This window comes from Acanthochromis polyacanthus, chromosome 12 (genome assembly GCF_021347895.1).
Source record: "Acanthochromis polyacanthus isolate Apoly-LR-REF ecotype Palm Island chromosome 12, KAUST_Apoly_ChrSc, whole genome shotgun sequence".
Lineage (NCBI taxonomy): Eukaryota > Metazoa > Chordata > Actinopteri > Pomacentridae > Acanthochromis > Acanthochromis polyacanthus.
In genome coordinates, this window is record NC_067124.1 from 15,945,407 (window position 1) to 15,966,166 (window position 20,760).

At 39.5% G+C, this 20,760-nt stretch overlaps 2 protein-coding genes across 2 annotated transcripts in view; one reads left to right on the forward strand and one right to left on the reverse strand.

Moving 5' to 3' along the window:
• LOC110960681 (doublecortin domain-containing protein 2-like) lies at positions 1-20,010 on the forward strand. Its single transcript, XM_022208028.2, is given in 10 exon segments — positions 1-643; positions 1,405-1,459; positions 4,055-4,131; positions 4,329-4,463; positions 4,779-4,928; positions 5,794-5,848; positions 6,403-6,586; positions 17,963-18,033; positions 18,538-18,871; positions 18,874-20,010. Coding segments are annotated over 10 exon segments (1,809 nt in total). The 5' UTR covers positions 1-356; the 3' UTR covers positions 19,335-20,010.
• The window catches only part of nrsn1 (neurensin 1), a 23,884-nt gene continuing 8,697 nt past the window's right edge, over positions 5,574-20,760 (reverse strand). The window contains exons 6-7 of the mRNA XM_022208030.2: positions 19,388-19,479; positions 5,574-8,570 (exon numbers count right to left, since the gene is read on the reverse strand). Of these exons, the coding sequence (XP_022063722.1) occupies positions 19,418-19,479 (62 nt within the window). The 3' untranslated portion in view covers positions 5,574-8,570; positions 19,388-19,417. The remainder of the gene's footprint in view (positions 8,571-19,387; positions 19,480-20,760) is intronic.

The following is a 20,760-nucleotide window of genomic DNA, read 5'->3' on the forward strand; positions in this document are numbered from 1 at the left end:
CGATGCGCAACACGCATGCACCGCAGCGGAGGGGGATTCTGCAAAACTTAAGGGTGGATGACATTTGGAACTCTGGAACACATCAACACTTTCATGCATGTGCTCACAATTTTGATCAGTAACTTTCCTCGTGTGCAGCTTGTTACGCGCAAACAGAGACGTGCGTGCCGCGTTTTCTTGCTCCACTCCACTGATCCACTCAACTCTGAACATTTAACAGGGATGCAGCAGCTCTAATGACATTATAATGGCCTATTGGCTGTTGTTTCGCAATTGGGATCAAGCTGTTGTGAGCTGATTAAAGCGAATATTTATCTTTGTTGCGCTGCCTTTTTTTTTTCGCTTTACGCACGAAGATGAGCTCGGAGAAGCCCAACTTTCTGTCGCAGCCCGTGGTGAAGAACCTTTTCATGTTTCGGAACGGGGACCCCTACTACGAGGCTCGCCGGATAGTGATCAATGAAAAGAGAGTGTGCAACTTTGAGACTTTACTCAGAGAAGTCACCGGCGGGATACAAGCGCCGTTCGGAGCGGTGAGAAACATCTACACGCCGAGAGGAGGACATAAGGTGGACTGCTTGGAGAACCTGCAGAGCGGGGAGCAGTACGTGGCTGCTGGGAGGGAAAGATTCAAAAAGCTGGAGTAAGAACAACATAATGTTTAATGTTGCCTGTATAGTAGAATTCACGCATGCGTAAATACTGTCCGGGAATAACCAACATCCTCCTGTGGGCTGTAATATAGATGAAATTAACTGACTCACGGTCTTAAAGTTTATGTGACTCAACAGTTTTGCGCTGATGCTGAATCACTGCTTGAGCCAAATGAGATCAGTACAGTAGAGAAGTGTGTTCTGACCTGACCTATAAATAAGAGGACTTATACAGCAGATAATGAGATTTGTGCAGCCAGTTATACATAGAATGCAGTGGTGGAGCAGTTGCATGAAGTTTGTCTACTGTCTCCACACTTTTGTATTTTTGATGTGCATAAACTGTGCTGCTGCAGAACTGATTATTATTCCACATGATCCCACTGTCGCTCTTATATTCCACGTTGTTGCTTTAATGTAGATGAATTGTGTGGAAAATCTGTTCTAATGCAAGATATAATAATTGCAGGAGTAACTCACCAACTAACCTTGCTCTTAAAAACTGTGTTCCTTTTTTGCATTATAAAGAGCTGCACAATATATGTTTTACTTGAAATTCTATTACTTTTCCTGTCATGTCAGCACAGCTAGCAGCAACGTAAACCCAGAAAAAATGTTTAAGCTCTACTTTAAAGTTGCTTGTTTGTACATTCCCATGCCTAATTTGTAAAATGTTGTAATTTTTCTACATTTGTACGCTACAGAATTCATGCCTGTGATGAACTTACTTCACTTCGTGCTTTGTTTGCAGTTATCTGCAGATTGGTTCCAGAAAGAAAAGGATGCTGCAGACTCTTCCCGTGCAGGTGAGCCGCAAGAACAAGCAGGAATTCAGTCAGAATGACAATAATGAGTTAAGTTAGAAGTAAAAGTACTCTTGAATGCAATCAAAAGTGCAGTCAGTGCAATGTAATATTGAATTCCACAACAGTAGCTGTGGTTGTGTAGTGCAGAACAGCAAACAGTGTGTGAATTTGTAAATAGTTCTACCTGGAATTCCCTATTTTTTACTATTTTTGGCTTCTTCTAATACAGTAATCAGTCACAGATACACTTGACTCACTAAGTTGTAGTCATAAACAAATACATGACAACCACACTGACGGTAATTCAAACATTGATGAATCATTTGCTTAGGGGTTCTGCAGTCATGTGTGTTTGAACCATATGCACCTTTTATTTAGTGGAAGACAGGAATGAAAGCAGCAGTGTTTTTTTTTTTAAGCAGGGTTTCACCTACAATTTCCTTCCCTCTGTCCAAGTTTTCAACATTGGAAACTGCCACTAAATACAAGATACATGAGGATCTGGGAACACCCACAGCGTAAAGATTTTATAATGATCTTTTAAGGAAGGTGTTATGTTTAGCATTCCCCCTCTATTGTTCTCTGCAAAGAATCACTTTGTTGTTGTCTCAATGGCCATGCATTATTGATTTATGGATCATAATCATCCCTCCTTTCAATGCATCTTTAATCACCAGCTATGAAGTCACAGCCAAAGCTGGAGCAGCTTAAAGTCAGCCTCATCTATTTTAAAGGCCAACTGCAGGTCCTCTTTCCACATGAGGATGACCTGCAGTTGTTTTTATTATTAAAATCTACTCTGAGGGAAGCACAGAGATGCTTACTAGAACCCCGAATCAACCAAACAACTTGATTTCTCTCTTTTTTTCTGCGTGACTTTTTGCCAATGTGTTCTTGATTTTGTCGTTTCGCCTGCTAGCATGAACCGCATTCATCACAGGTAACTTTAAAGGCTTCTTGTCGCTGCTGTGATTACCTGGCAAGCATAAAAAGAGCTGATTTAGTGTACAAGGACCCTGCTTCCCCCTTCACTACCCCACTTAACCTGCCTGAGTAGGTCAGCTAATGAGGAGAACTCTTAGCTGGCTATGTGCTTGTCAGCAAATTTGTATTTTTTTTTGTGCTTATTGACATGTTTTTGGCACATTACAGAAAAAACCAATGAAGTCTTAAGCTTTAGATGTACCATCTAGATTGACCTTCTGACTTCAGCACCATTAAAGAAACATTTCCCTTCATACCAGGTCTTCTGCTGCTCTTTAATTTCCCCTTTTCCACTTGAAATAATCTTTTTTTGGTGGTCTGTGTGTGATTGGATGCACTTGACTCTGCCTATAAGTAGTATAAGACTAATCAATGAAGACTTGAATTAAGATTTAAGGCCTGACTTGATAATGTTGCAGCACCTGGCATGTGTATACTGTAGATGGAATTGGATAAGATGGGGAGAATGAGCTGCATTTAAAGTACAAGGTGTTTCCCTCGGCTTGTTTGTTGCCAGGCGGAATCTGAACAGCGACGCTGTAACGAGCCGAGGGAACTTTCTGTCCACCGTACAATGAAACATCACGCCGATATAAATAACCGTTGATAGCAAAACAGATCTTATGCATCTAATAGCTCCACAGAGACCGATCCATGCTGGTTTCTGTTTGTTCCTGGCTTGGGTCGGTTACTAGAGAGGTGCGTGAGGCCAGTCTCTGCGGTTTACTGGTACACTTGAAGTGCAAATGCAATTTTAAATGAGCAGCAGATTTCAGAATTTTTGATAATTTCAGCAGTTATATAAATTACGAGGCAAACAGTTGAAACTAAACAGAGCCTCTCTTTATCATTTTGTTGTATTTTATGCCGTCTATATTTGTGTGCTAGCTTTGCTTCTCATTACTTTTCACCCCTAAATATGTCTGTTTGTTTTAAAGAGGAGGTTTTGGAATTTTGCATCTGGCCCTTCACACTGGAGTTGCCAGGTTACACTCAGAGACCCAGGAAGACTTTTAATAAACCTCCCCCCTTATCTTGCTCTCTCACAGGATCCAGATCTGAGTCTCAGAATCACAGTGGGTTACAGGTGTTATGGGACAGGACCTGCAGAGCTCAGCGTTTGCAACCTCAAAGCATCACGGAGGGATAATTCCTTAGCCATCACTGAGATCAGAGTCAGATTCTTCTGATGTGCACAAGAGCTGTTTTCTCACCTTTTGGGAGTAGAAGCTTTTGAAGTCACTCAATCTTTGTTTTGTACCTTAGTTCACTGAAAACAAATGACTTAAAATGATCACATTGTGCTGCCTCACCCTGGTGCCACTAGAGGCTCTGGTTCTCAATTTTGTAGATTATTAACCCTGCTGACTGTCATGCATGTACAGCTACATTTAGAATCTAAAGGTAGCTTAATTGTTTCCCTATTAACTAGATTATCAGCAGCTATCATGCTTTTTTGTAGTCTGAAGTTCATGACGGAGCAGAAATAAGTCAGGACACGCTTTGAGCTTTATTGTTCAGAATTTGTGTGCCAGATAACTTAAATGATTTTGGAGCTGCTGCATGGTTGACATGTGCAACTTCTGATGATTTCTGATCCCACTCTTACAGGCCAGACCGCTGCCACAGAACAGAATCATTGTGTCAGCTCGATTCCTGAAACCTATTAAGGAGCCGTGCACAGTTTTGTAAGTTGAATTTCTCACATTTACACTGTTTTGTCACAGTCCTAAACTTCAGATGTTACTGGGAGAGATACTGAGCTGACTTACCCCTTAATTTAGATAAAATATATAATTTTTGGAAGATAATGTCATGAATTCCCGATACCTTTCACCAATTTGTGTACCCGTCTATGGCACTGCTCTGTGTTTTCTCTACTTAGCGTGGTGGCTAATGGGGACGTCCTGAACCCTGCAATGAGGCTGCTGATCCACCAGAGGATGCTGGGACAGTTTGACAAAATACTTGAAATGATCACAGAGAAGATGGGCTTGAGAGTCCTGGGGGGTGTGCGAAGGTAACGTTTTAATGAAGCTATTGAAGTCTATATTAACCAGACATGCACCACATATTCTTTCATTGTAGTAGACGATCCTGTTAAGTTTTCTAATACTATGATTCCTAATTTTGCGTAAATAGAAGAGAAACTGCTTTTCTTCAAACTGCATTCTTAACATTTCTGAATACATTTGAACTTACACTGTCTTTTTGACAAAAGAAAACATTTAATGTCTTATGAGGACATTCAACAACAAAGTGTGTCTTGTGCTGGTACACTGAAGCAAACACCTGATGAACACCCTTGGACTTCTGACTCTCTTTGTGTCTCCAGTCTCTACACCTACGAAGGCCACCAGGTGAGCAATGGGAATCAGCTGGAGAGCGGTCAGCTTTATGTGGCTGTGGGCAGAGAAAGGTTTAAGAAGCTTCCCTACAGTGATTTACTCTTCACTAAACCCAGAGGAACGAGGAGGGTCAGAGGGTAAGTAATGAACTTAAGCTAATTATACAAAAAGAACATGTTGATTGAAATGTAGGCTTAAAGTTAACCAGTCACACATGTGCAATTTTCATTATATTGGTGTTTTACTTGAGAAAAATAGGGCAAAAAAAAATGAAATTTACTTTGCATTCCACGTTTGAATGGATTTAGATTATTCTATTTTTATCTTTCACTGTAGAGCTCTGCATCATAATAAATAATGTCATTAATGATTCCTTTAATCCTTGATAACTTTTTCTTTTCTTGCTTTTTGCACTCATCACTCTTACAATGCAGATACAAAAAACAAAACAAAAATAAACAGTGAAATTGCACCAACTGTGACAGAAATTTTACATTTTTCAGTTTTACATGTAAAGAGGTTATATTTGACAATAAGACAAAGTACATTTTTTTTAGAGCATTTAAAAAAAAAGTTGTTTTCATCTAAACATTGGAAGCATTAGATCATATGCAAGATTTGCGTCCATCAGTATTTAGAGTCCAGAGTCCTTCATGAAAAGTTGTAGAAATTTAAAAAAAGAGCACTATGACTATGGTTCTGTTTGTGTTATAAAATTAACAAGCAGAACATGGTTAAATTATTATGTTTAACTTTGCACGTGCACATAAAAAACACAAAGCTTAAATGTAGACATGTTTTCTTTTAATATTATATTAGCAGCAGAACTGAGTAATCAAACTGTACAGTATTTAAACATTATAATTCCGCTGTACACTGCTTTATAACTACTTCCAGTTAAATTACTGAAGTGCTTTTTGGCTTCGTGTTCATGAATCAGTGCTCTAACATCAAATATTTATGGAATTAAAATGATTTTTTTTTGTCTGTTTTCTTTTACAGAATGAAAGCTTACTCTCTACCACCCATCTACAGATTCTCCAAGCAAAGTGTGAATGTAAGAATTTCATGCAGCTTTTACATTATTTATTAGGCTGATATTTCTACAGATGATTGCAAACTCAAGTTGCTCAGAAAGCTGTTGCTCTACACGTGCAAAGGAGTTAGAGTAGGGCTTTGGTTTTCTGCAAAATTTTATTGCTGTAATCTGTCATGCAAAACAAATAATGAATTTTAAGGCTGAGCTAGAGTTGTATTATGTGGACTTATGTGTCTAAGCTCTCCAAAATTGCACAGTCTTGATCGTGCAGAGCCCATATGATGCACATTTTGTGGTCTGCTTGATTGTTTTTACTTTAATGTTGAAAAAAACACATTGTTTTCTTTAGACTGTACTTGTCTCCAGCGCCTGTTTTGCTCCTCCTCCTTTCTGAGTAAATCTCCGTGAATTTATGTCAAAATTCCAAACCAGGAGTTTTAGATAAACATTTGCAGCAAAAATGAGCAACAACTGACTTTAACATAATACAGAGATGTCCCTAATGTTTTTCTGTAGGACATTAACCTTTATTGTTGTTCTCATCGACTAAATTTGACTTCCACTTCCCCCAGAATAAGTCTTTGGTTGGGTGCAGTGACAGCGGAGATGGAGAATCCAAAGCTTCTCCTCCAAACCACAATGGCACCAGTAAGGAGCATCTGTCCTCCATCGTCAGAGAGATCTCTCAGGCCAGACTGCTGTCAATGAGGAAGAGGAGGAGTGGACAGAGCCTAACTCTCGACACAGCTGAAAATGGTAAACACCAGTAGACCAGCTTAAAAATAATTAAATATAGAGTATCTATACCTGCTAATTTCAAAGCAGCCGAGGGATTACAGAGTGAGTGAGGCTTTGGAGCTCAGCAGGTGTGTTGGTTCATTAATTCAAGAGATTAGTTGAATATTCTGGAGATAAACAAAGCAGATATCTGATTTAATCAGTCACGTTAAGGCGCCGTTGTTTCTTTATGGCATTTACAACAATGAACATTGAGCCAAAGTGCTTTTAAATGGAGAAATAAGATCTATGTTGGCTGAAGCTTTAAGCTCACAGGATTGTTTTTTAATATAAATTTAACCAACCATCTTAAATTAGCTGAGTTGTTTATGCTTGCTTTCTGTTTATGGGTTACGTAAAACCAATTTAAGAAAATCTTAGTTTATCTTTTCTGTCATGCCGTCTCAAAACTATCATAGATTATCACAGATAACTCTTGTGCTTCTCCCTTTATCACCAGCAGTTTCTTTATTCAGTATTTGTCTTTATGCGCTATAAATATAATCATAAATTGACTGCATGTGCTTGTGCAAAATATAGACACATTTCAAGACACTGTCACAGTATCATAAAGTAATTAACACCCAACCTTTTCATGTCGGTATGTTTGGATTGTCTTAAAGCATAAATAACTCACAAACCCAGCTCATATATTGTCACTATTATAAGATTCAGTGTACAGGCGTATGATGTAATGCATTGTCTTTAAAATCTTATGTAACCTGCTACATTCTCAAACATCCACACAGTGGCGCTGTTGCTCTACAGGATATAAAGCAGGAACTCTTGAAAGTAGGTCTGGCATGATGACATTAACCATTATTACAAGAAACACATTACATCATCTTCTGGGCTCGTGATTCGTGTATTTTAATGTCCTGCAGGAACTTTGTCTTTACTTTTTGTGCTCAGTAGCAGCTGGGATTCGTCTCAACAATGAGAGGTTTTGTTGCTTTTGGTTCCCTGCAGCTGTTTTTCTATGAATATGTTAAGAAATGAAAAACATTTTTTTTAAAAATTTTTTAAATTTTGCATTGAAATGACTGTAGATTTTGAGGCACATTACGTCAGCGCCTGACTCCTGATGGATGTTTACAGCTCTGGAGGAAGAGTTGATAGCAGCAGCCCAGAGGAGTGTGGAGAATTAGCGTCTGTGGTCCAGGGGAGCTGGCATTTTGCATCAAAAGAGAGGATTGAGGAGCGAGCGAGTGTGTGTAGCATTTGTGTACCGTAATGTCACCCTCAAAATCCTCTGTATCAGATTGTGGTTCACGTCGTTTCGCGGGTTCAGAAGAACATGTTGCGTTATTGGTCCCCTTGGGTGACATTGACCAAAAATTAAATTAACAGACAGACGGCTCAGAAAACAAGAGCAGGCACAGCGTCAGGCTGTTTGAATGCCTTTGAGAGGATTTCACGTCCTCATGCGCTCTTCACTGTTTGACCTATAAAATCTCTTCCAAATGCTGTCACAGTAGCAAGATGCAATATTTTGCTCGTTTGTTTGGTTTCAGAGCAGGGCAGTGTATGTGATGCGGTCTGACTCTGTCCAAGGTGCTGAATTCACTACAGCCAAGATACAGGAGGATGTTTCTGTCAAAGAAAATCAAATCTAAAACACTATTTGCCCAAAAACAAATGGAAGCTCTCAGTTAAACATCAAAAACAAATTCAGTCTGCACCTATTAGCATTTTGACAGCAGCCAAGTTTAGTGTTGATATTTAGCGTCTCAGCAGGAACGCACTGTTCACATCACCTTTGTGTGGTGATTCACAGCAGCACAGAGGTGTTTTTGGTGTTCTCTTCCCTTCGGGGGAAATCCTGCCCCGGCTGGCTATGAGCTAAACGCATCCCACTCGGGTGCCAAACAGGAACGCGGCCAGAAAAGTTGGCCGACTGGCAGAGGCTGTGGAAAGAATGCAGCATGAAAGCCACACTTCAGATCTCCGATGTGCCGGAACACTGGAACAAACACAAAAGATTATTATAAAGGTGTCATGTCATTATAAATGTATTTGTGACAAATGAAGAGGAGGAAGAGAGATGTTCAGACCGAAAGGCATTTAGAAGAGCGAGCCGATGATGGAGAGAGAAGACAAATGAGACCGAGTGACCCCGTAACTTGAGATTCTCCCTCTGGTCTGTACTGACTCTGCTGTGACAGGGAGGTTAGAGTGAGTGTGTGTGTGTGGGTATGCTAGCCCCCATTATTCACTGTCTATCAGCTCCTGGGAGCCAGACTGAGGATAACTCCAGCAGTTTCTGTCTGCTGTATTGCAAAGCTTCTAACTTTTCTGCTTCATTAGAGTGAACACAGCGGTGAGTGACAGCAAAGACGATGGGGAGGAGGTGCGACAAGTCATGCAGCAAAGGTCATTGAATGAATTTGAACTTACTATAACAAAGACGTCTGGCTTAAAAGACTTAACCAACAAGACACATAGCCTGTCGTACGCTTCACCCAACATAGCTCCACGTTCTGAGGTCTTTTAAGTCGGGTAAATTATTGCCCCAATTTGGCCGGTGTCAGCTTTCAAAAACACGTTCAGTTTGTATGGAAGCAATTAGCAGTTGTTGCTAACCCCGAAATAGAAATAAATGTTCTCTTTGTGGCCGGTTCGGTTAATGGCTCCCTCGAGAAGAGGAGGGAGACGAAGCAAAAGCAGCAGGAGTGAGGAAAAAGGCAGAAAAGGAGGAAGAGGAGAGGAGGCAGGATGTAAAGAGTAGAGAACATAAAGGTTAAAGAAGAGGGGATAAAAGGTCGACATGATGAGGAAGGAGAAGGGAAGAAAGAGGAATATCCAGGAGCTGGAATCAAACAGTGAATATATTGAATAGCCTGAGATGATGCTGCCTGAGTGCTGGATGGAGGAAGAAAAAAATAAAAGCAGAGACAGATATTGAAGGCTGGAGGGATGGGTGGGGTTTGGATAATTGCCCTTCATTTGGATAATCTCTCCATTTAGAGTCATCAAAGCAGATTTTTACTTGCCCGTGCCCTTTGCTGGGGCCAAATTGCTGCTCAGAAAATCAACAAAAGAGGCTTGTACTCGAAGAAGGAGGGACTGACAGAAAGGTATGCGCAAGAGGAGCGAGGACAGAGGCAAAGATAGGAGGGAGGAAGGAAAATCTGCTGATTATCTGAACTTTTCGAAACCTCTTTGCATGCATTAATGAGTGGGGCTACTAATTAAACCCAAGGAGGCATTATTATTCTGTTACATTAAGTAGCTCGTATGCATTGCATAGTTTTAACGCAGCATACTTGTAGATTATTAGAGTTAAATCATAGCTTACAATGATATAAATGACCTGTGCGCCTGCAAGCGACCCAGCAGCCATGATTAACTGTGCTGTGAGTCCAACTAGTGCTCCCATGGTGTGCTCTAGGAAATCTTTTGGGAGACTCTTTGCAGTATCAGCAGCACGGAACCCAACAAGATGGTAAAAGTGGCTTCTTGGAAAAAATCTGAACGCAGCACCGGTTAATAGATTTTACAACAGCAGGGCTTTGGGCTGCTCGTATTTAGCACACCTACTGAGCCATGTCAGTGTTTCAGTCTTTTGTCTAACACATGTCAGTCTAGGGACGGTGAGTTCCAGATAGCTCAGGTGAGTCTGTCAGTGCCTGCATTGAAACCTCAAGGGCATCCAGTTTTACACAAAACCTCACGTTCTGAATAGCACCAATGCCTCCTTTTCATGCGCTGGGCTTCGTCTTTAGAACGGAGCAGGAGCCGGTTCAATTTATACATGAAAGATGCACATTATTTTCACTCCCACGAGTTTCCTTGAAGGGACTTTGATTTGAAGTCACTCACACACACACACACACACACACAAAATCAAAAAATAAAAATGAAAACATTCCTGGTATTATTTGCAAGTTGAATGAGAGTGTGCATGCATGTGTGTGTGTGTGTGTGTGTGTGTCTGTTTATGTGTGTCTTTGCTTTTGCACATCCAGCAAGATCAGCCTCCTGCCTCTGGTGTCATAAACTGCGATGCTGCCTCGGGGAATTAGCCCTGTTAGCATATGTATCTATAATGCCTGTCAGAGTGAATCAGGGTTCAAACCAGCGTAGGGAGGCAGCAGACGTGTACACAAAGAGACCGTGTGTCTTAAATCGTGTCAAAAAAGAGGCTAAGCAGCAGCGAGGGATGAGAGATGCAATACTTGAAGGCAGATTTTTTTTTCACTTGCAAAGTTCCTAGAAAGTGTGACTTAAAGCATTCGTGTGTGTGTGTGTGTGCGTGTTATGTCACATTTCAGACAACACGGCCGTCCTTGTCTGCCCTTCCTGCGTTCTTCAGTTCCCTACTTTCATCTCCCCATTTTCAGTGCAGCAGAAAAAAGGTTCTTCATGACCCTTTGATGCAGGATTACTGGATTAAAGAGCAGGGTAGCCTCTCTAATCTGTCACATTAATCTGTTAACAAGTGTTTCAGCTGTGACATACAACAGTGCCGGCTGTGACACACGGAGTATAGGGTTAGGCTAATGTGTGACACTTTCAATGACACATATTTTCCTCGTGTCTGTCACTTCTAATCTGGTCTGCTTAGAGTATTTTTTGGAGGTTGAGCTGAGCAGACACACATGTGAGTAGCTGTGATAGAAGCATCTGCAGCCTGAGACACTGAAGCGGCTCTGACACGCGACGAGTAAATAACCGGCATTTGTAGATGTCTGAAGTTTACGTCATGCGTGACAGCCGGGTCCAGGAGCTGCAAAATGCTTTGTCAGTTAGAATGCATTGAATTGTTGCGTGGTTTTTGGACGTTTCATCACAATTGGCTAAAGTATTGCTCTAAATTCTTCTTTGTTTTTGTCATTTAAATGTGCAACTGGATTCAGTGTCAGTGAAGTCATTGGTTACAAAGACTTTAGTGCATTTTCATCTAGAATAGTCATATGCGCTGTTGTGTAGAAAAGAGAAAGAGAATCCAGTTTTATTATGTGCTTGTATTCCACTCATTAGACCAAAGCCATTCAGATCTAAACGTTTATAATGAAGATTCTGGATGGTTAAATTTCAAGGAACTGTGGGGGGAAAAAAAGGTGAGAGAGAACATGTTCTGTGAATTATTTAAAAATTTAACTGAAGCCATGACCTTTATAAATATTACTCTGCCTGTCTGACTGCAACATTGTTAAGCAGAGTTTTCCTTTGATTTAATGTCAAAGCCATCTAAGCACTGGGCTGCACACGACAGCAGATAAGAGGAATTTTCCACTCTGGAGTAAAAGTGCATGATATTTATTGAGTTTGTGCAGATGCATGCTGGAAACAAACATTAATGTAAAGGACTTACACAAGCAACAAACTGAAGTTCAAAATATTAGCAACAGAAACCAAGAAATTCAAACTTTAAGGTTTTAGTAGAGATTAAGCCCAGAGGTCCATCAATTATTGCTCCTATTATGGGATGCAATATTCAGTAATTTTTTGATTATCAGTAGAATCATTTTTTGTAATCGAATCCTCATGAAGTTAATTTTGAACACAATCTCTATTGACTCATTATGCAGCAATAAAATGCAATATATTGATTACATATTTTTACTTTACAAACACAATACTGCACAGACATCCTCATTCTCTCTTTTAACTCCTTCCATCATATTTAGATCCAAAATCAATACCAAAAGTATGAATTCAATGAAGAAAACACTATCTTGGCTCTTAAGCAGCTGCCTCATTGGGTCATTCCATCTCAAAACATGAGATTTTTTTTTTTTTTTTAAAGAAAACTTTTTTGCCTGAAGAGTCGCTTCTTTGATCATCCAAAAAAAAAGCTTCAAATTTCAATGTAGCTCAGCAAATAATTTAATAAATAATGATCTCAGAAAGTGCTTGATGCGTTAGTCTCAAGTTTTAGCCAATTAAGACTTCAGGGTAAATGTTCTCGTTTGACTGAACATGTGTAAAAATGTTTAGCAACCGAAGGCATTTGTGGGTTTTTTTTTTTCTAAATTTTGTTGACAAGATTTTCATTTTTACTGTAAATGTATGTCTGTTGCAAATATTGATTTGCTTGATAACTAATAATTGGCGTCAATATTGGACACATGACAGCAGCAACATGTCGATTAACTTGTAGTAAAATTCCAAAACAGCTGGATCATTCTGTTCTTACAATACAGACAGCATCTGATTGAACTGTTTTTGCTGATGCTCCTCGCAGCAAGTGAACTCAAGTGTGTGTGAGCATTTAATCCACTACAACAGAACTGCTGAGGTGGCATTTGAGTCACAAATGATCAGCATCGCAAACATCAAGTTATGCTGTATGTGATGTTATGTAATGAAGAAGCTAGTGCATGTTATTATCACAGCTACACTGAATCTTCTCTTAAAACCTTACCTGTGGGCTCCTCTGCCTTATAAACCTGTGAATTACATGAAAATATATTGTTTCTATGCGTAAGAAAGAGTTCCAAATGCTCAGTCATCACATTCTCCGATTTTGCACTCAGCAGCTGGATTGTTTTTTTTCTCCCGTCACATCACTATAAACTCAACGTTTTAACAGGACCCTGGTCAGTGACTGGAGCACACTTGCTGAGTGGCAACATTTCATAATTACCATTCAGAGTTACTACCCATGTTGTTTTACACCCCACTATAACTCAAGCATGGGCTGAGTGGATTAAATCAGCTAGGTGTAAATAAGCAATATACTGTACTGTGTGCTGATATACAAGCGGTGTTGTGCGCAGTGATTTAAGTACATTAAGTCGTATTTCAGCACTCCAGTGTTTATTCAATACAACAGAGCTAATCCACTGAATGTAGAATTGGCTCACGGAGGCCACATCAGCGATTTTTCAACGCTTTAGTTTCTAAACATACTGTGCCGTGTAAACCAGAGGTTTATTTGATTTTATAGCGCAACCTCTGCTATTAAGGGGTTGATTTTTGAGAAGTGACTTTGAAAGAGCAAAGATTCTGCTCTTGTGCAGTCAGGGAAAAAAAACCAAACAAACAAAATAAAACCAGCGATAATATAGACCGTGGCATTCAGAGGATTTCCAAGAACACATCTTTCCCAGATGCTTTTAAGGCAGAGTTCGCCTGAATGTCTCATGATGAATGTTTGCTTCAAAAAAGCTGTAAAAACCAACATTTACCCAAATAAGTCATCGTGACAGAGGCTTTAGTTTGTTCCGTATCTCTTTCTTTTCAAGGAATACATTGACAAAACAAAAGTAAATCAAAAACAAATAAGGTAAAGAGCAGTTGTGTGCATCATTTTCCATCGTTTTGTTTCATTTTTCCGCATTTTCTAAGTGGAAAACTGTCACAAACATTGTTTTGATGTCACATCTCAAAGCTGTATTCATAAGATTTTCCAGAAGTGCCACAAGACTGAGAGTGTTTTCTGATTTCTGGAAATGTGACATGTCAGCTTTCGGCGAAACTGGAATAAATAATTTGCACAATATTACAACCAGCAGTGTAGTCATTTTACAAAATGTCCTGGTGTGTCTGCTTTGGTGTCCTGTGGAGTCAAAAGCCTGATCACTGTTTGACTTTAACCCAAAAATACTTCCTTCTGGGTTGAAACACATTTTAAACAAGATATTAAAGAGCAATTCTTTTGTTCCGTCCAACAAACGAAAAGCTTTGTTCCCATGTTCGTTCATCCTCCGACACCCTGCTAAGCTTAGACTCATTGTTAAAATGTAAATAAACAAGACAAGAAAGCAGCAAACCCCTACATCCAGTAGCAGAAATAAGAAGATGCGTGTGTTTGTCTACATTATGCTGGAAGCAAAATTTTAAAGAGCTATTCTCTGGCAGGTTTTTGTATCTCAGGTTCAAGTTTCATCGGAGCAACATCACTTAAATGTTGAATCACTCTAAATAGTGTCTCCTTTCGGTGATTGTGCCATTATAATCTTTAAGTTGACAAGTAGAGTATTTTGTAACAGATATGCTAGAAAGATGTACTGAAAATACAGAACTTAATGCAACAAAAGTGAATCCATCTGCGATCCCTGACACAAAACCCAGCAATAACTGAATTGAGTACATTTGTGATTTCCAGTTATTGCATGAAAATAGTTATAAATGAACTGTAAACACCTGAATATTTCCCAGCTTTGGCCTTAGTTGCTGTGTCTATCTGCGTGTCTGCATCATGGCTCCGTATCGAAAAGAAATGGACCTGAAAATGTGATTGTGAGGCTTCACAAAGGCGAAAACGCATTTAGGAAGATCACCTAAAAGTCATTCGAAACAGAGATGAAGCAGGAACCCCTGATCAGAGCTGTGGTGGTCAGCTCTCTAAAATAACATGACAGGCAATGCTCTACTTCCTCAGTCTAGTTTTGGAAAAAAAAAAACAACAGAAAAAATAGATAGATTACAATTTCCATGACAGCTCAGGCACTATGGACGTCATCTGAGGAAAAACACCCTTGTTAGCTATTGAGCAAAAAACTGCAAAGTTTGTTTAAGAAACATGAAAAGAAGCCTGAAGCCTTGGGGGAACATTGTCCGGCCAGGTTATGTCAAAACGAATTAAACAACGGATGAAGTCCAGCATGTTTGGGGTGAAACTGACCAGTGCTACCACAGTGAAAGCATAGTCCTGACAGTGAAGCACGGAGATGGAAGTGTGATGCTGTGGTGCTGCTGATGACATTAACAGATGTACTATAAATATCTGAGGATGAATGTAAATCCGGTCTGACAAGATGATTGTTCATCTGCAGAAACTTGGCAGAAGAGGAATATTGAAGCATGAGAACAATGCAAAGCCAAAAAATTTCTGAGTTTTTAAATAAGAAAAAAAGGTTAAACGATGACCTTTGTCGACTGATTTGAATCAAATAGATCCTCTGGGGAAGGAGAGGAAGGCAGATTAACACAACCCCTCCAAGAGTCACTGAAATAAAAAATGCCTCTGATGAATGGCAGAACATCTCTCCAGAAAAAGACTCATCTCTCCATCGAAAATAAAAAATGGGCATGCAAATTACAACAAAAAAAAGGAAAGGAAAATATTTGAATCTCAGTAATTACTGACTTCTGTCGACTTCTTACTGTGGGGGCTGTACTTTAATATAGTGACTCTAAACCGTTTTTTGTTTGTTTTTAATATTGCATCACCACTATTTAACCTAAGTAATTTTGAGTAAATTACGTTAATACAAGTGTGAATATTTTGACTTGGCACAGCGATGTGCACACTTCTGTTTAATAGTGTATATATGTGTGTGTTTGCTTGTTGAGAAGTGGAAGATTATCTATCCAGGCTGTCACTTCATCTTCAGCTGTGTTTTATTACACGTCTCTAGAACAACAGTCATCTATAACTTTACCTTCCAAGATAATAACAGCAGCAGCCATATATATGAGTAATTATACCCACTTACAGTTGCATCCTTGTTTTACCTCATTCTGATGGATGAGACGCAGCTTCAGCTCTGAAATCTGCGTGTGCGCTTCCTGTGTTTGAGCCAGCAATGTAAGAAATAATGTGTGTGTTTGCCTGATTATGAATTTTTTTTTAAAAAAAGACAGACTCATATTTCACACTCGCTTGCGCACACACATCCAACCACTTGCAATGCCAGAACCCAAATCTACCGGATTTAATGAAGAGCAAGAAGGGGAGATTCTAAATATTGTATTTAATTTGATTTAGCATTTTCATGAGCCTGTGCCTCATCCTCAAATCACGTTAAGATGTTTAGAGTCATAGCAGCTCATCCACTGCTTACTGCTTACACTCAGTCGCTTGGCCCTTGCTGTTAATGAATGCGGGTGATTTCCATAAAATATTCTTAAAGAGGTCCGTTATTATTACCATACCGTTTCATCTCCCACCATGGCTAAACTTCAATCAGTTTTGCATTTGAAATGCATTAAATGTCTCCATAAACTCTTCTAATCTCTACTCGAGTCATTTTTCTTCTGTAACTGTTGTGCGTAGAAAGAGAAACTAATATTAAAGGCATTAATTACACACTGTTCAGTTTTTTATTTTTATTTTTTTTCTATTTGCCACTCTTTTGCTGCTTATTTCTGATTGGAAATTTCAGTCTCATCCAGTGTTTCAAAACAAGTGTGTAATTATGTTGTTTATCGGAGCGTATAGTTGTATTCCTCTTATGATGTTTAGGGTTAATTACTGCAAGGCCTGTGATGCACATGCTCACAGGAAAACTGAGATGCCATATATTCATTTTGCACTCCAACAAACCTGTCTTGCTGAGCTGATTGCTTCAGTAGAAGGGAGTGTGAAGCTGCAGTCTGATGCTTTCATTTAAACACCAGGACTCACAGTATCAGTATACAGATGTTCAGACAATAAATGAGGGAAAACTGGAAGATATTAAGGGTCATCCTGTCATTTTTCTTGTAATTCTGTGCCACCAATCTGCTAGTTTTAGGTAATTAACTCTTTTACATGTGCCTTGGACAGGAAATTATTCCAAATATCACCTATAAACAACACCTATCTTACCATACCTGTGGTGATGATTAGGATAATTACTGCACCGTCGCTAGTAATGATGATGGTGTTCATGATCCGGTGTGACATTGCGATAACTAAATGAGCTTTTTAAATATTTACTGGCTCTCTGGCGCGTTTCCATTGTCTGGAGGAGAAGTTGTTTACTTCCAGGAAATATTCCTGAGTGTTTTTCCTCTTCGCCACCAGGTGTCACTCTTGTGCCGTGTTTGTTGAAGCCTGACGACCCAGCAGCTGAGTAAAAAGCTAATTTCAACAAGTCCCTCAGTGGGAGATGAGTAAAAGCTCCCTTATTTATAGGACAGATTTTATGGATTTCTGAAATGAATTAATTTAGTATGACTGGGATATCTGGGATTCAGGGCCTTGAAAAGCAGAGCACTGAGCGCACAGACGATAATTTATGGGGACAAGTTACATAAGAATGGAGAAAATAAAGCCACTGCACAACAGCCGTCACAATATATTCATCTATTTGAAAGAAATAATAATTGTAGTTGCAGTATTTGTCATTTTCACTGCAAAATCATGCTTCTGCAAGTCTCCAGAACTGCATCTCACTTGCAATTTATATTGTTTCATGACTCATTTCATGACTCTCCATTTTGTCTGATCGGGCCCAGGCAAGTCAAATCTATTGACACTCATGTGAATAAATGTCTCGTATTAACACCAGAACAACAGGAACCTTGACTTTACTCTATGCTGCTGACCACGACAAGCCCATTCAGGACACAGTATCGCACATTTAGGATGAAACACGTGGTTTTTGGTCATAGTGTCACACTTTAAGGTGCTTTAACTCTTTTTTTTTCTTGTCTTCTTATTTGCTATGCTCAGTTAAAATATCTCTCTATTTCCAGATGATGTGGAATCAAAGGCTGATGATGGAAATGCTGAAGGCAAACCTCCCCAAGACCAGCCAGATAAAGCGGTATGAACATTTAGCGCTGTGCATAGCAGACGTATGTGTGCATTCTGTTTGTTGTGACCTTTTAGAAGCCTCACATCAAATTAGTCGCTATTTTGATAATTATTTAACCAATGTGAGTCATTTTTGAAAGAATAAAATGCAAATTCTCTGATTGCTGCTTCTTAAATGTGACTATTCTCAGGTTTCTTTCTTCATCGTTGACAGTAAACTGAATATTTTTGAATGGAGACCAACATTCAGAAACACTGATCAACATTTTCCTCATTTTTTAGGGTTTAATAGATAAAACAATTAATCGATTATTACAAAAGTAATCATCAGATGTTGCAGCCCCATTCGGTCTTCTGTTTCATGTCATTCTTTCTCTTATATCATCTTGAATATATGTTTGCTTTGGCTGATTTTATCAGCTGATACTGCAGAGAGAATCATACAATCGCACGTCGCGTTCCTGTTAAAATATTTAGAGCTGTAACTTGTTTCTGTGGTATTACTGCATTACAGAAACTTAATACCGACGATGCAAAGGAGGAGAACGGGGAAAAGGCGGAAGAGAAGGAGGAGGAGGCTGCTTCTGAAAACACCGAAGAGGAAGATGCTTCCCCCAACAAAGAGGACAAGAAGGAAGAGCAGGAGACAAAAAAAGAGAGAGGAGACGAGAAGAAGGAAGCCGATGAGCAAAATGATGGAGAAGCAACAGCAGCAGATGAGCAGAAAGTGGAGGGGGTGAATGAAGAAGTGAAAGAGGAGGTCAGAGACGAGAGTAAGGAGGAGGTTAAAAGTGAGGAGCAAGGATCTGACAGTGATACGACCCAGGACAGTGAAGAGAAACAGGGGGAAACCATACGTCTTCTGAGGGTGAAAAGGAGCAAGACAAAGATATAGAAGAGAAGAAGGCAGACATAGACAGTGGCAGTGGTAGTGGTGGTGGTGAGGGGGAGAAGAGCAGGAAGGACAACGCTAATGATGTAGACACAGGGGAGGAAGTGAAGGAGTCGGAAAACAGCAGTGACCCAGAGAAGACTGAGCCGGATAGCGAGACAAAAGAGAACGATAATGGCAGGAGCAGCAGTAGCACCAGCAACCAAGAAGAGGCAGAGGATGTGAGCAAAATAAAAGACGAGCAACCAGAAGAGAGGAAGGTGAACGGAGAGGTCAGCGGAGAAGACGACGAGGTGGAAAGTGAAGCGGAGCTGGATGTGAAGGGGAAGAATTCATCTACTACTGAAGAGGCCACAGAAAACAGAGAGAAAGAGGAAGATAAAGAGAGTCGAGGCAAAAGTGGAAAAGCAAAGAATTAGGAAAGAAAAAATGTCAGACTCGTTGGATGCTGGAACTAGAGAGCAATACAAACCCTTAAAATAATGAAGGTGGCAGAGGGGATTCACAGAAAGCAAAGCAGGGCTCCACTGCAATGAGACATGTCACGAGATGGTTTTGTAGAAGCTGCAGAAAGAAAAGAATGCTGAGCTAAATAAAAAAGAAAAATTGGCTGACCGGCTTGAAAAATTAGCAAGTATGATATCGAGTATGTATTCATCATAACTATCATGTATAAAACAGGCTAAATACAGAAAAGCTTATCGTAATATGTCTTCATTTTGAATTATGACATGCTGTCAGGTTTCTTTACCGTCTCACATTTGAACCCCAAGTTGTTTGTTTATTTCCAACAGGTACAATTCTGCTAGCATCTTGTTTTTATGTATGATTTTGTATGCATGGTATGTTTGAATATTTTCCAAAGCAACTGTCACAATTGAAATTTTGTAGCTGGGTGTAATAAGCCGTGAGGAAATGAAAAATGTGTAATACTGTATGTGTCCGAAAGATAAGTTACGTGAAGAATTTGTTTAAAAGTCTTACTTTTTCAACTGTTTCCCATCAGAACTATTTACTTCAGTAGTCACAATGGCTAATGCATATTTGTTTATTTATATCTACCTGCAACTGAAAAATAAATCTAAAATGACAGTTTGGTTGTTTTCTCCCTCTCTGTGACTCTGTTTACAAAATTTACAAAATACATAAAAATGAATTGCTTTTTTTATTGTAAGTGTGATAATGATATGATAACTTCCTACTTGCTGCTTTTTCGTGTTGCAGCTCAGTGAGATGCAGTTACTTTTAGACAGGTCTGTAGTGTTAGACAAGGCTAAAATGGGCTTTTTAGATTCTTCTAATGCATGCTTAACCTAAAATAACTACCTTTCCATGGAAACACAGAGTGACATCTGCTGATTAACTGACAAAAAGCAGGAAAATTGAACTCATAACTGTAGTTTGCTAATATTATTGCGGTGTCTTTTGAGGCATTTTTTAATTTTTTAACTGTTAGATTCTTTTAGGAGACTTAAATTTAAATGTAGTTGTTCAGTCAGATATGGTTTTTATGTAATTTAGCTACAGTGCAAAGCAAATCTGTCTTACTTTATGATGCCGTAAGCTAAACACAACTAAAGTTAGATGTCCATTTGTAGTTTGATCCCTCAAAGTTTGTCTTTGTAAAATTGGCCGTGTGTCTTAAGCGGCTTTTAACCTTGCAGGGAGGAAACCAAAATCCTTGTAAAGACCATTTCTTCACTGCCATTCAGTCATTTTGCTTCAGTGTTTTACCCTGAAAGAAGGTTGTATAAAGCCACTACAAACCGCCTCTCACAGGCAGGAAGCCGTAATGTGAACTGTGATCTAATTCAGTGTGTGTGATGGCCTCGCTGCCCTCTCATC